The sequence below is a fragment of the Brassica napus genome, chromosome C4, assembly GCF_020379485.1.
Source record: "Brassica napus cultivar Da-Ae chromosome C4, Da-Ae, whole genome shotgun sequence".
NCBI classification, from domain to species: domain Eukaryota; kingdom Viridiplantae; phylum Streptophyta; class Magnoliopsida; order Brassicales; family Brassicaceae; genus Brassica; species Brassica napus.
In genome coordinates, this window is record NC_063447.1 from 13,636,562 (window position 1) to 13,652,221 (window position 15,660).

Consider the following 15,660-nt stretch of genomic DNA (forward strand, 5'->3'; position numbering starts at 1 on the left):
GTTTGCATACAATACACTTTAAAATTTTATTTAGTTATACTTTAGAAAAGATATTTGTTATGATAATTTACATTTCCATGTTGTATTTAAAAAATATACTTTAACATCTATCATTTTATCTTTTGTAAAATTTGGAATATTATCATTTGAGTTGGAAATATTTATTTTCAAAATTATATATTTGGTCATGAGAAATTTAGAAAATTAAACAAACTATTTTTTAGCTTGGAAAATTATATGATTTTTTTTTATTTTTTCAATACTAAAATAATGTATTGTTTATATTAAAAATGAAATTTTTGGTAAGATTTTTATATTTTTCTCAATATATTTTTTTCTATTATTTTTTCCAATAATAATTTATTTAATATTAATTTATAATAATATTATACACAATGTGGCTATTTTTGAATATTAAAGAGTCACGGCGTACTTTTGACCGGTGATAACTATTAATTGTTTTTATATACATGTTTCACCGGTTATTTGAAAAGGCAAAACATAATTATTATATAAAAGCCACATTGTGTATAGAAGATGTACTAGAGAAATTGGTTATTGGTTATGTAGCTAATTAGTGTTTTTTTGTTGTCAATTTGTTATTCTTTATCCGTATAGAATTTTTGCCCAAAAGCACCGACTCCATCCGGGCCAACTCCAAATAATAGTACACATATTTTTGGATTTTTTGCCAATTTTTTAAAAAAATTATCACGATGAATAATTTTGATTGTACTATATAATTTTATCTTCAAATATAGATCATTCATTCTATTTTATGTTATATATATATATATATATATATATATATATCTGTTCGAAAACGCGCCGCCAAGGCCGTAAAGTCGCCGGAAAAACGTTATCCGGCCATCAACCGTGGCGAGTTGAAGAAAATCGATGGAAAAATCGGATCTCAAAAAAAAATCTTAAGTTATTGCTTCTTTTTCCCAGTGAATCGATTAATATTCATAAGATTTATGATATTTGCAAGAAAACAGCAGAAAAATGAAAGAATTTGGTCTAAAACTCGTCAAAAGAAAAGGAGCCGTCGAATGTAAATTTGCAGAAAACCTAAAACTGTAAAGGGAAAGACAATGAGTAAATGACCAAATTATCTTTCATTTAAGTTAAACATTAAAAAACATCCAAAAGGGTCTCCTCCTTGCTTCGAACTCAGGTTGTTATCACGATAGGGGAACTCCGAACCGCTGAACTATGTAATCATGACTGTATTTTGTTACAAATGCATTATATATAACCAAATAAAATCGTCGATTAATCCCTGTAAAATCTCCGATTTTTTCATTCGGCGCTAGGCGTAACCCGAGCGTACCAGGAACGCTTGGCGAGTTTCCGAACAAGGATATATATATATATAAGATAAAATATGACTAACCTAAAATTATTGAAAACAGCAAATTTACCTTTTTAAAGTACAGACATATAGATTTTCTTCAAGTTTGGCTTGTACAGTAAAGCTTTTTACGATAATTAGTCATTGTATTTTTAATTACTTTTGGAGTTAATCAAGAAACAAACATCTTGCAAATAAACGGAATTTCGTATCGTTGTATATTCTTGAGGGGTTTACGATGATTTATCTATTTTGTTTAATTCATTACTATAAAAAGATTACGAAATCTTTTTGTTACTTTTTAATAAATAGAAAGAATACATTAAAGAAACTTTTGATTGATTTTCAAATTATGAAAGAATGGTCGTACAACCTGATGAGTGTGACCTTTGCTGATCTCTGTAAGAGATCAAAAGTTCAAATATATTCTTTACTAAAAATCTAAAACATCCCAAAAAGACAAGACACAATGTGTGCAGTAGTATGCATATGGATAAAAGAGAACACAAAAATCCCCCACACACAAAAGACGGAGACACGACATAACACACAAAACCTTCTCTTCAGAGTTCAGACTATAAGAGACTCCATCATCATCGTCAATCACTCTCACCAAAACACCAAACCTTCTGACCGCAACCATACGGTTTCACAAGACTCTGGAGATGATATGTTTTTTTTTTTGCTAAAATCCACAAAAATCAGCTTCTGTGTTTGTATAACTTGGAAGCACGAGGCAATGCTCAATATATGAATGAACGAGAATCTCACCAAAATGAATTTTTTGTGCAGACACGCTACGGCTTTGATCAGCAAACCTTAAAGATCACATAGCAGGAACAGGAGAAGCAGCAGCTTCTGCTGCCTTCTTTTGCTTCTCTTTCTCCATCTCCACTCTTCTCACCTCTGCATGCTGTGCTATTCCGTTTGCGATCGCCTGATAATTGAAGTCCAGCGACTGGTTAAGGTTCTGAAACCTCTGCGCATCTGACGCCTGCATAACTGTTCAAAGGGCAAGGATGTGATTAAGCAAAAAATATGTACACTGAAGAAAATGAAGCTTTCAATAGTATTTGTGTGATCTAGAACGCTGCGGTACCTCTAATTGCGTCGACAAAGAATACAAAGGCATCCACCTCATCGATGGGTGACTGGAACTCTTCCTCATCGCTAAAGTCATCATCATCGGAATCATCGTCATCTTCATCATCATATCCGAAGGCCTTTGCCTTTGAAATGAATAAGCAAGTAGGCAAACAGTCAATTCCAAAAGAAAAAAATAAAAAAAAATCATAGTTGGCAAGGGATGTCTATAAAAAGCATTTGACAAACCTGTGCAGCTAACTTCTTAAGTTTCTTGCTTTCAGCTTCATCTCCCTCCTCGGTATCATCCATCCCCATCTCCCCATCAGACCCATCATCATCGTCGTCTTCATCACTCTCGAGTCCATTCAACTCATTCTCATAATCTACTTCCGTCTCCTTTGCTGCTTCTGCGATAAATACGGGAAAGGGAATAATCGTATACGTTACCAGACCAAGTGGAGAGAAAATGGATCACAAGCACAACATACCAGCTATCTGATTCTTATATGCAACTAGAAGATCAAGTGTTGCCCTGAAAACACGCTGCAGCGCCTCGTCGGGGAATTGACCACCCGGGAGAGCAAGTAACGAAGTCAAACCCAAGCAGCAAACCTTTTTATCGTGTTCCCTAGTATAAAAAGAGCAACCTCTTTATCAGCTAATCACAGTGAGAAAAATTAAAGTAACCCCATTACACTTGTAAGCTTACCATAACAAGATAGGAGATAATAACAAGCATCAAAGATACCTTTTGAAATTTGCTGGCAGGCCACTTTTTCTTTTTTGTTGCAACATCTGGAACCAATGATCAAACACAGTAGAAGCAAGTCCTGTGTTATGCAACACACCAAGCGTCAAACCTGGATTGTAATAAAGCATGTTTGCCACCTGCGAATAGAAATCATAATTTTCTTTGAGAATATGATCAAGATAGCAAAAATTTTAAATGCAATAATGGTGGTTCACTACCAACTAAAGTTCAACCCATCGTAACCATCAATTCAATGCAATCTCAACTGATTCATAATTTCATATTGTGATGATTAAAGAAATAAAATTGTAAGTTGGAATCGCATCATGCTAACAAATTCTCCAGACAGTTATTACCACTTGAATAAGAAGAGATTTTAGGTACGAAGTCTCCGCTCGTTGTAACCTATCAATCGTGAGCCGCAGATATGGTTCAACCCACTGATCCACCTGCCCTTTGCAATTCTGGAAAACAACTTCAATAAGCTTTGGAGCAGACTCAATATCACTGTCTTCTATGTTTCTGTCGGTCATAAGCTGTAGAAACAGAAAAGTGACACATAAATTAGCTATCCAGGTAACAAACGGTATTGTTATGCAGGCTAATGAGTGATATATGTATAACATCTCAATACTACTGTAGGAAGATTTGTCATATTTAATGCTGAATATGTATTTTTGTGTTTGTCCAATATGCTAGAGGCCAAATACTTCCTACCAGTATAGGCATGGATAAGATGATAAAGTAAGAATCTATCATTCATAATTCCATAACCTTACAGTTCAGAACAATTAACAAGCACATGCAATACAATAAGGATATATACTTACAGTTGAAAGAACAGTAAATAGACTTTGCTGATAGTCGGGCTCCTTGCAAGTGAGGAAATGAGCAGTTCCCCTCGATATAAAGTTGTCCATTGGAACCAAAATATCTACATTTCCAGAAGAAGAAAAAGCTTAATGTATGTAGCAAAAATTATTGACATGAAGGTTAAACTATACAGAAAACAGATACGAGAGAAGCCGTACTTGGAAAGAAATCAATTGCCCAATCGACCAAGGCTTCCACCATTAATGGCCAGAGACTCCACATGCCCAATGAAATATTAGGTGAATAAAAGGTCATGTATGATGCAATCTCCAAAACTTCTTCGAATACGTCTGCCAAAGCACATAGGAGGAAAATTTAAATGCTTTAGTACCAATAAAAAATAGCTGGAAAAGGAAATGAGTGATCTTGAGATCTGATATTACATACGTAGCAAAAGGCTCACAAAAACAACTAATGGATATATACAACTTAAGCTCAGCAACTAATGGATATATAAAACTTTCTAGAAATGCATAGTAATGGAATGAATCAAAATGGCTAACAAATCAGTCCAAAAGTTCAGCATCCAGATACAATACAACTTAAGCTCGTCAACAAACTAAGGACCAGAGCTAAAATGAGAAAACTAAAGAAATGATTTAAACATCAATTTACCTTGGCCATCAGCGGTCAACATTTTCTGCATTATTGGAAGTATCGTTTTCTCTATCTCAACAAACAGCTGAGGAAGACTGCTAACAGATTCAAGGATTGTACTTATGGCACGCAAACAACCGACTGCAGCTAAAGCTCCCACGTCATCCAGATCATCACTGGCTTCTGACGTGTTTAAGCACCTCCAAAATGCAGCCGCCTGAGAAAAAGAAGAGGCATAAATACTTATATCTCAAAGTTCAAACTTCAAACGTTCAATAAAACTATTCAAATGAGAGAGCTGATTTCCTTACCAGATTTTGGCATAATCCAAAAGCATAAGGAGCCATCTCCTCACCAAACTTATCGACAATGGTCTCCAACGTAAAAACAAGGTCTTCATTCTCTACCTCATTCATGAGTTTGAAAAATTCTGATAGGAGCAAGATCACCAGTAAGTGAAAGCATTAGTTTAATTCAACGATACTGACTATCTAGTTTTTAAAACCAAGGTTACCTACCATCAAGTAATTGAGGGAGGATTGGGCGTATCTCATTCAAATCTGCAAGTTTGACCAGACAGTTTTAATTAGACATATATAAACCAACACACAATCGAGAAGACAATGCACAAGTGCAAACAGATTGATTGATATGCAGGAGAAAATCACATACCCTTGCAGGCCTCAACAAATGAACGTAATGCAAAAACTGAATCAACCCGGACAGGGAGATCAGGATCACGCATTCCCGAAACAACACTGTGCAATGCTTTACGAAAGTTGTTCTGATCTGAGAAGTTGATGTGGGCATATTGTCCAGCTACCCATGCAGCCTACATTCAAAAACTCAATCGTTAAACAGATCAAGGGGCTCCCAACGAATATACTACCTAATACTGGAAATAAATCAGGACGTCCATCCTAATGTATCGACAACATCGCATCAGTCACCTAAATATCACAACACTTATCCTTTTTCTTCTGTTGTTAATTTTTTTAAAGCAATACAGAGTTCTCAAACAAATTGAGAAATACAACAGAACCCCTATTATGGCAACCATGGATTGTTGAGGTACGATTACACAAATTTAAGCCAAAAACAATGAATACCTTTGCTCTAAGATGTCCAGCTGGACTACTGAATTCAGGAAAAATATGTTGCACCAACATATGCTCTAGTTCAGATTTGTAGGGATCGGTTTGTTTCAGTTTATCACAAAGAGCTCCAACAGCAAGCATAGCGCCATCTTTTTGACGATAAGGCTTATGTTCAGCAGGAGCTTCGTAATAACTACAAATAGTGTAAAAGCAAGTTCACAACAAAACACAGCTGAAAGAAACAAATTTAAGCGGAAGAGCTCAAATGGAATACCTCCTGAAGATCCCTACAACAAACTGAACAAACTTTGGGAGGTTATCTTTCCCACGTTTTCGAACCAATTCATTTACAAAATCCATAGACGCTGTTCGCGGACTGTACAAGTCCTCAATGATATCTGCAGTGCAGCACAACAAATTTCATTAAATATTATATGTTCGACTTCTCAAGAAAGTCACAATTTTTAATACTTACTGTAACCCTTCCTCACGTATTCATGTGGGTCTTCCTCCCAGAGTTTTTGATCAGAGTCGTTAAAGCACATTAGAGGGAAAACAATCTCAAAAAGCAGAACATCCAGCCGAGGCAGCAGCAATTTGTACATGCTACTCTTTGAAATGCTGCAGATACAATAAATTAGTGAGTGTAAGGACTTGAGAACTCCCTCATCGAGAAATACAGTAGTAGATTTTCATTCTTTAAGCAAGCTGCAGGGAAGATGGGCCATGGCAAGATACATTTTGTTACATGCCAAGAGGTAGAATAGTATAAAATTCAACAGAAAAAACATATAAACATATAGAGTGTTGTGTTCTAATTAAAATCAATACCTTTCAATCCTTTACCAAAAAACAAATTTTATAATGCCAGGGAAAGGAGAATTGACGTCAACCAAGTGGGCATACTAAATGTAGACAAGTATGCAAACAAAACTAAAACACAAAGAACTGTAAGACAAACCTGTTGCTTAAGTACTGAAGAAGAAGATTGGTAACTCTGTCGGGAAGATAGCCTCCAACACGAATAGTATTCAGACAATTTAGGTGGCCTTCCAAAATTCTGCCGGCATAATTTTTTTGAAACATTTGGGCGAAAGGCTTGTTTTCTGGAGTTTGAAGTTTTGGGTCTCCAAACCTATGACAACAATGAATGCTCACCAAAATTTAATGGACCTTCCAAGAGAATTTATTGATTAACATATTAACTTCAGAGACATACCGACTATAGATCCTGTTTAAGATGTGCACTGTCCACTTCTTGACCTTCCACCAGCCCCAAGATTTTCTAAGTTCCGGATCCATAGGCTGGCCTTCAACTGGAACAGGACGCTCCGAAACACTCAAGAACAGAACCATCCAGGCATTGAATACGTTAATGTCAAATAATTGCTTTGGGAGTTCCAGCTGCCACATAAAATAGTACAAAATGAATCATGTAGTGAATCTTTGGAAAGTAACAAAAAGAAGATCAGGATTTCCATAAATCATTATCAAAAGGAAACAATAACAAGAACGGCTTCAGTAAGCCTAGCAATCCCTTCTTTTATTTATTTATCGACTAGCAAATTGCCAATTGCCAATATGATCTCGTTACCGACTTACATATATTGATGACCAGAATATTTTGCATATCAGCTTCATTAACTCTGCTATCTCCAGCGAGGGATTTTCTATCTGGATAAGCCCATTAAAAATAGTCAAAAGTAGAGGAAATGTCTCCTCCACAATGCGGGAAACTGGTGTCCTCTCCTCGTCTGACTTGAACCTATAAATCAAAATTAGGAAACAGAATCAAGATAATGCAGCGCATCTAGATTTACTGCTTCAGATGCTTAAACAGTGAGATTGTCAGGTCAATTTGTTGCACATCTACATGTAATGCACACTTTTCATTCCTAACTATAACTCATTCTAATAGTACACTCTTAAAAAAATTCATTTTGTACAATATGATTGCCTCTTCTCTTAATTTTTTCCTACACAGTTGTTAGCACTTAATTTTTTTACTCAGTGTGCTACACTCAAACAGTCCATTTTGCGTTATTGCCACCGCAGACAGTCATGCCAAATATTTTCATCAACGAATCTTTAAATTATATACATGAATGGACATACGGAAAGGAAAGCGATGAACTTACTCATACTTTCTAGAGAGTATCCGCAACACAAACAAAGCTCCATAAATTTGTTGATTTTGCAAGTTGTACTTCACCCAATCGAGAAGCCGTGGCCATTGTTCTGGGTAGTCAGCATATATGATTGTCTTGAGTGACTCTCCAAGTTGTGATCTGGATCAACAAATTTAGAAGAGAAACATAATTATGACCGACGTTGAGAAAAAAAAAACTATAGTGGTTGACGAGCTTTATAGAAAAAAATATAAATTCTGAAAATATCATCCACAGTTCACTGTTTCATGATATCTAGCACCTAAGGATAAAAGAAAGACACATACAAACATGCATGTTATATATAAGCTTGAAGACTATCAAGCATGCGAGATGATGGTACACGTAATAAGCCATTCATGTTATTGGATCTTTCTACCAATCACACCTCGAGCAGACAAATTTACCTGAGTAAGGTCGGAACTTGGGTGACATAGACGAGGATGTTGTCCCTCACCAATTCTTTGTCGCTTTGCAATATCATCGGCTGCTCTCCTGCACAGCCAGATACACGAATTAGCCTAAGAGCTTACGGTAATCAAGACGTAACAAGAAATTTCAAAAAAAAATTATTATTATTATTTACCAGAATCATCAGGTGACCAGTTCTTAGCAATGAAGTTCTTGAACTGAATACTAGAAATCTGACGCACTGCCATGTCACAGTTCCCATCCACGGCTATCTGCAACAATCTCACCAAGTGCTGTGGCGTGTGCTGCAACTGTTAAGAGAAGAGAACAACGATAAACACACGCATCAGGAACCAATCAGACTCGCGAAGAATATCAAAAACCAGTAAAACGTATATACATCTCACGAGAATTCAAGTGAAAAAGTACTAAGAGACCTGATTGAGTTGCAGCTCAGAAGCTTTGCGTTCATCGGGATTGGGGCTGAGCGCGGCGGCTCGGAGGATCAAAGCGAGGCTTGGCAGATCCATCCTCCGGGGAGTTTGGAAATCGAGAAACCACTAGAGGAGCAGGTTGATTCGATTTGAATTTTCCGTACAACAGACCTGGAGAGAGCTCAATTGAGTATCGGAGATTCAGTTGAGGTTTTGGAGCTACAACAATGGCGGAGAAGGAGGAAGAAGATGATGGTAGGCGAGGGGGTTGAGAGGGACAAACAGAGCTGGAGGAAAAAATAGAGTATTTAAATCCCTAGGGTTGTTTAACTAACCTTCATTCGGTTGACCCGGGTTGTCTGTGGCCGGTTTATATCGTACCGGGGTCTTCTCCAACTGAATTGATTACGTGTACGGGACAAATGAATAACGGACAAAGTTTTTCGTAATTTTGCAACAAACAAAAAAAATCGAAATGTGATTTTTATTTGATGTACTCTTGAGAATTGTCATTGTTTTCCTAATATCGATGTATTCTTGAGAATTGCAATATTCGTATTTGTTTATATATGGTCAATACATATCCAGATGGGAATATCATTGAAAGGAAATGGGGGTAATGATATTGTTTAGGCAAAGCATCCGCTATGCATATGTAATTTGTATTTTTATAAAAGTTTTTTTAGTAATTAAAATTCTAAAGATAGTAAAAAAGCTCTCAACTAAAAATCACGTAAAATAAACTTTCAATTTTATTTCGTTAACATATGTTACTTTCCGTTTAACAAACCGGACGGAAGGTTACGTACGTGAACAGTTTATAAGTTGAGGGTTTGTAATGTTGAAAATTTAGTTGATAGAGTTTTTTACGATTCAAAAATAATTGAAGGGTTATCACTAAAAGTCATCAAAAATTTTAAAATCTTTGTTATCATTTATACAATGTTTTAAATTGATATAAGCCTTTAAAACTAATTTATAAATTTTAACACATTACTTTATAACTGATTCATAAAGCTTCATAAATATTTTAATAATTTTACATATGATTAATACGGTTTCACAATAATTTTATAAGTTTTTAATTACAATTTCTGCTACTTGTTAGGATTAAATAAGGGCAAATTTTCAAAATAGCATCTTTCTAAGTTTATATCACAAAATAGCACTCAAAAACTAAAATGACCAAAATAGCACATTTCTAAGTTTATCCTTTGAAAATTTTAATTTTTTTATTTTTCAAAATTTGAAACCTTATCCCCAAAACTTCACTTCTCAACTCTAAACCCTAAACCCTAAACGCTAAACCCTAAACCCTAAACCCTAAACCCTAAACTCTAAACCCTAAAACCCTAAACCCTAAACCCTAAACCCTAAATCCTAAACCCCACTCTTTAACTCTAAATCCTAAGTTTGTGACTTTTGATAAAACATTAAGTGCTATTTTTGTGACTTTTGATCTTGAGTGCTAGTTTGGGAACAAAAACTTGATTTAGTGCTATTTTTGTTTTTTTCTCATTAAATAATCTAACATTATTAGTGATACTATTGAAACATAAAGTAATACAATAAATCAGAATAATATATCAAATATATTATTTTATTGATCAAAAAAACAAAAATATAACGTATTTGTTCAGAAATCAATGAGAATAAAAATAATCATGCATTATCTTTGGGGGATGAGGAGAAAGTATGAGCCGGAGGACAGAAATCATGAAAGTAGGAAAAAGTGCGTCCTACTTTAAATTGAAAAATTGATTTCATGGATAAATTATCCTCGATACTACTTAAGACTTAATATAACTTAAAAACTTTAAATTATTTGATATTTGACAATGACGATATAAACATACAAATTTTCTTATATCACTTTGCCAAATATCAAATAATTTAATATTTTGAAGTTATACTAAGTTGTAAGTAGTGTTGAAAATTATTAATTTAGGATGTATAAATTGATTTTACAATAAATTAATATATTAAAATTTATAAATTAGTTTTAAAGGTTTATAAATCAATCTAAAACAATGCATAAATGATAATAAATATGATAAAACATTTAATGAATTTTAGTGATAAAACCATTCAGCTATTTTTGAATCGTAAAAAATCCCCTCAACTAAAATTTCAAGATTATAAACCCTCAACTTATAAACTGTTAACGTATGTTACCCTCCATCAAGGTTTTTTAGATGGAAAGTACCATATGTTAACGGAATTAAAGTTGATGGTTTATTTCATAAGATTTTTAGCTCAGAGGTTTTTGTCGAAAGGTTTAATTGCTAAAAATCTTTTTATAAAACACTAACATCGTTTATTGTTTTATGTCCAAGTGTGTGATGAGCACGACCATCTCATAACTAATTTGCATGGATTCAAGTTTAGCACTTTCATTTCTATAGATTTTATATTTTTTCGTTTTAAGTGACTTTTGTATATTTCAGGTCAATTAAATTCTAGCCAATTTTTTTGTCGATTGAGGATTTACATATATTATTTAGAACTAGTTTTCTTTTTTGGTAAAAACATAGAACAAGTTAAAAACTAATGATTAGTGTTTGAAAAGAGTTTATGTCAAAGCCTGTAGATAACGCATCCCATTTTTTATTTGTTTAAGACATCTAAAATGCTAGAAACGGCTAATTCTAAAATCAATCAGGAATTTTAAAAACAAAATGTTACCATTAAATAGGATTTTTAAAAATCTTCACTGTGCTTGAATAACTAGTGATGTGTTTGAATAATTATGGTCGTAGCCGTGGTGATGTATTTGAATAGTTATGGTTGTAGCCGAAGCTTAAAGAATGATAATGTTTAATGTTTTTGAATAATCAGGTTTGTTATGATACAATCAAATAATCTAGTTAGTCCAATGGCCAAGACGGGCGTGAAGTGACTTTGCACATGGAACGTCTAAGCCAACGGTATAAAATCGAACCAATGGTAGATGTTCTGTGTGACAACGGTATAAAATCGAACCAATCGAACCAATGGTAGATGTTCTGTGTGACAACGGAATCCCAGAGGACTCGAACCCAGGTGCCTTGGGATCCAGTTCAGTCTAGTGTTACCACTAGGCTATTCTGTCTCGGCAACAGCGAGTTATTCAATCTCCGGAATCTAACCGTTTGATTAATAAGATCGAATCAATAAGATCGACGGTTGTTATTCAATTTAGTAGTGTATAGTATATACTTAAATCAAAATTTCCTTTTTATTATCCTAATCGTAATTACACAACTCTAAAAGTTTCTTTTTCTCTCTCAACAGATCAAAGATTCAGACTCTAACTAGGTTTTAATTGCAGCGAAGTAAAGTATGACGTCGTCGACGGAATTTGTGAAGTCGTTAGGCAAAGGTTCGTTTGGTTCCGTCAATCTCATCAAGTTCACTAAACCCGACGGCTCGAAGCCATACTACCACGCTGTGAAAAGCTCAAACGCACAAGACTACGACTCTCTCTACAACGAGTTTCAGATTCTATCTAAACTTAGAGATTGTCCGAGAATTGTGCAAACGTTTGTTACATCTCTCCAGAGAGGTGTGAATGATAACGGAACAAGAGTTTATAACATGTCGATGGAGTACGCAGCTGGCGGAAGTTTAACTTCGTTCATGGAAACAAGGTCGTTGACCGACACGATGATCAAAGACTTCACTCGTATGATTCTTGAAGGACTGGTCTCTGTTCATGATCACGGATACGTCCACTGCGACCTCAAACCGGACAATCTTCTTGTGTTTCCACGTGATGATGTTGGCGTAACGAAAGAAGTTTCGTATGAGTTGAAGCTTTCAGACTTTGGAATGTCGACAGAAGCTGGAGAGGAGTCGGTGTTTTGGGACTTTGATTCTCCCTACTTGGGAACGCCTCTTTACATGTCTCCCGAGTCTGTTAACTACGGCGTTGCCGACACATCGTTAGACTTGTGGTCGCTAGGTTGCGTTGTGTTGGAGATGTACACAGGACAGTCTCCGTGGCCGTTCCAGGACTCGGAAGAGCTTTTGTGTCATTTATTGGATGAGAAGGCGCCAGAGATTCCAGAGTCTCTTCCTTGGGAGGCAAGGCAGTTTCTGCAAACGTGCTTTGCAAGAAATCCTGTGGAGAGGGGAAGTGCTTCGGATCTGTTGAAGCATCCGTTTCTTCTCCGGGGAGTTTCTGATGAGAAGAGAGTGATGGTTACAGCCGCCGGAAGTAGGATAAAGTCGGTGGCTGTACTGAAGTCTAGGGTTATAATGAAGAAGCCAATAAGAGTGAAAATTCTTCCACCAAAGACGCCACAGTTTAAGAAAGTTTTGAATAGGCCCTTGAGGCTCAAGACTATACCTCCAAAACCGCCAGGATTCAATCTCGTGTTTGTTCAGTCGTTTTGTCTCAGTGTATCAGTGTGTTCTGTCGCTTTGTTACTTGGTGGTAGATGGTGTAGAGCAAATTAATAATTAGTTGTGAGAATTGTACAGAGGAAACATCAAGGAGCAGCCAAGACCAGGTTTAGTTCCTGTGTCAACATTGTCACTTGATAGAACCATCTCGTAACTTTTGTTTTATTTTGTTCTTCTCTTTGAAATCTGTCTGTTTGTACTTGTATAGATTCTATACGTAACTTTGTAACAACACTTGGAGAATTTATGTTAATTGATTTTTTTCTCTTTTCATTGTCTTTGTGTCAAACAAGATAACTAACAAGTCTAGCTAAAAAGTGTTTCCATGTCTCCAAAGCTGAATTAAAGAAGCAGCTGTTCTATGAATAGCTAAGGATGTGTGGATGTTCTTCCCAGAAACAGCGTTCAATGATGTTGCAATTATCTACAACCACTTCTTCTTCCCGTTTCAACTTCTTCCCTGAAACTACTCCGTTCTCGACTGCTCCTGAAAATGAATATATTCATACAGATGTTTAACAGATATTATTGAACTTTGATGTATAAGAATTGCCATTTTTTCCTCCTATATTCTTGAAAATTGCAATATTCGTATTTGTTTATGGTCAATACATGACATATCACTGGAACGATATGTGTAATGATTTTGTTTAGGCAAAGCAAAAGCATCCCCTGTATTTATGTGGTTTGTATTTTATGGAACACTTACTTAATGTGTTTATGCTTTACTATCTAAGTGTGATGCGGCGGTGACCATCTCATAAGTAATTTGCATGAATTCAAGTTTCGTACTTTCTTTTTCTATAGTTTTTATATGCAACTCTTTTTTAAAAAAAACCTTATTTATTTACCTTATATTAGTAAGAGATATTTATGTATATTATATTTATTATAGAAACTTACTTAGGAATCTTATTTTACTACCATAGGACAACTGATATTCGTAAAGAATAATAAGAACATAAATTAAAATTACAATACCGAAATACAAGAATAAAGAAGAATTGCAGAGTCGAGATGATTAATCTCTTTCCTTAAATCTTTAAACGCCCTATAGTGTGACGGTTTCATAGCGCTCAGATTCCCAGGATACAACCGCAACATTGTTTATGTTTACCAACACCAAAAAACAGAATCTATCGAACTTATTTCTGTGTTGTACTCTCGGACTCAAAAAAAAAATACTAACATAACTATTCAAAGTAGGAGAAAGTGATTTGTTGTTCAAAGTCTATTTTTTCTATAATGCTTACAAGCCATTTTATAAAAAAATAATGAGAAGCACAAATTTTATTCTTCAACACAAAAATGAAACCTCCATGGTGCACTAATAGAGACTTTAATTCTTGTCAATTAGTATGTGAATTTATTCCACATTTTGACAATAAATTAAAGAGTAAAACTATTATTGTTTTGACCAATTCAAACAAAATAATATACTTTAAAATGGATTTTTTTAATATATTTTATCAATATAAAAGATCAACATATATTTGATTTAAGTTAATGAACATAAAATCTAACTAACAAATAAAAACCCAAATCCAAGATCAAATATCTAATGTATATATTTTCTACTTTATACAAGATTCTCAAATCACACAAATTAAACTTCCATTTCTCATTCAAATAAAATTTCATTTTTGACATATGAATACATTATTTATAATGTTCAAAAAGTAGTTCCAACAAGTAGGACTTGTTATATAAAGGTTTCATATTTGCCTCTCTCTTTTTGACAAAATTTCCATATTTGTCTTTTAAAGTAGTTTTTGTCTATTTCATATCGATTAAAATTTATAACACTGTGAGTTTGTATCTTGATAAAGAGAACAAAGTGTTTGCATGACTGTTGTTGTAGCCGAAGATTCAAGAATGATGATGTGTTTGAATAATTATGGTTGTAGCCGGAGATTAAATAATGATCATGTGGTTGTATAGTTGTGGTGGTGTGTTGATAATCCTATTTTCTATAATAAACTAGCAAAGTCCAATGACCAAAAACGGGAGTCAAGTGTTTTGAGCCAACGGTTAAGTTCGATTCAACTATAGCTCTTACCAACTGTAACATCGGCGCGTTATTCAGTTTCTCATCTATAACCGTTTGGTTCAGATAGAACCGATGATAGATGATCCTCCGCGTAAGATCGACGGTCGTTATTCAATTTCCTCTTTTTTTTTTTCCAACTTACAACTTTATTATAATGACGAAGAAATATCCTCATCGAGGATTTGGGTTATTGATACAGGTACATAAAATATAGAGTTGAAAGAAACTTGAGAATTATGAAATTGTTTAGCTAAATGATCTGCAGCTTTATTATCTTCTCTTGGAATCCATCTAAATTCTGCATCTTCAAATTTCTCCTTCCACCCTTTGATTTCCTGAATCCAATTATGCATGTGAAAATTCCTCTTGGACGTTGTTAGTAGCTCCTGAACCTGTTTGTTGTCACCTTCAAAAATCACTTTACGGTAACCTTTTGTCCACGTATGTTGGATT

The 15,660-nt window shown here is 34.7% G+C and overlaps 2 protein-coding genes across 4 annotated transcripts; one reads left to right on the forward strand and one right to left on the reverse strand.

The window, feature by feature from the left end:
* Window positions 1-1,672: 1,672 nt before the first annotated feature.
* LOC106396559 (importin beta-like SAD2) lies at window positions 1,673-9,071 on the reverse strand. 3 transcript variants are annotated; one of them, XR_007322424.1, is made up of 23 exons: window positions 8,775-9,071; window positions 8,513-8,648; window positions 8,334-8,421; window positions 7,897-8,046; window positions 7,361-7,523; window positions 6,978-7,162; window positions 6,720-6,893; window positions 6,234-6,379; window positions 6,033-6,156; window positions 5,771-5,951; window positions 5,334-5,493; window positions 5,180-5,221; window positions 4,973-5,091; window positions 4,680-4,878; window positions 4,223-4,354; window positions 4,022-4,125; window positions 3,548-3,727; window positions 3,189-3,328; window positions 2,929-3,068; window positions 2,687-2,847; window positions 2,454-2,583; window positions 2,126-2,356; window positions 1,673-2,039 (listed from the first exon to the last, which is right to left on the reverse strand). XR_007322424.1 is itself a non-coding variant. In XM_048754687.1 (22 exons), the coding sequence occupies exons 1-22, from the start codon at window positions 8,865-8,867 to the stop codon at window positions 2,181-2,183; spliced, it is 3,117 nt and encodes a 1,038-aa protein (XP_048610644.1). In that variant the 5' UTR covers window positions 8,868-9,071; the 3' UTR covers window positions 1,673-2,180. The 3 variants fall into 3 exon arrangements, 2 of the variants coding, with proteins under 2 accessions (XP_048610644.1, XP_048610643.1); XM_048754687.1 differs by having other exon boundaries at window positions 1,673-2,356; window positions 7,903-8,046; XM_048754686.1 differs by having other exon boundaries at window positions 1,673-2,356.
* Window positions 9,072-11,506: 2,435 nt separating this feature from the next.
* On the forward strand, window positions 11,507-14,199 carry LOC111210855 (mitogen-activated protein kinase kinase kinase 20-like). Its single transcript, XM_048756509.1, has one exon. It carries the CDS (start codon window positions 12,093-12,095, stop codon window positions 13,209-13,211), a length of 1,119 nt encoding a protein of 372 aa, XP_048612466.1. The 5' UTR covers window positions 11,507-12,092; the 3' UTR covers window positions 13,212-14,199.
* The last annotated feature ends 1,461 nt before the right edge of the window (window positions 14,200-15,660 follow it).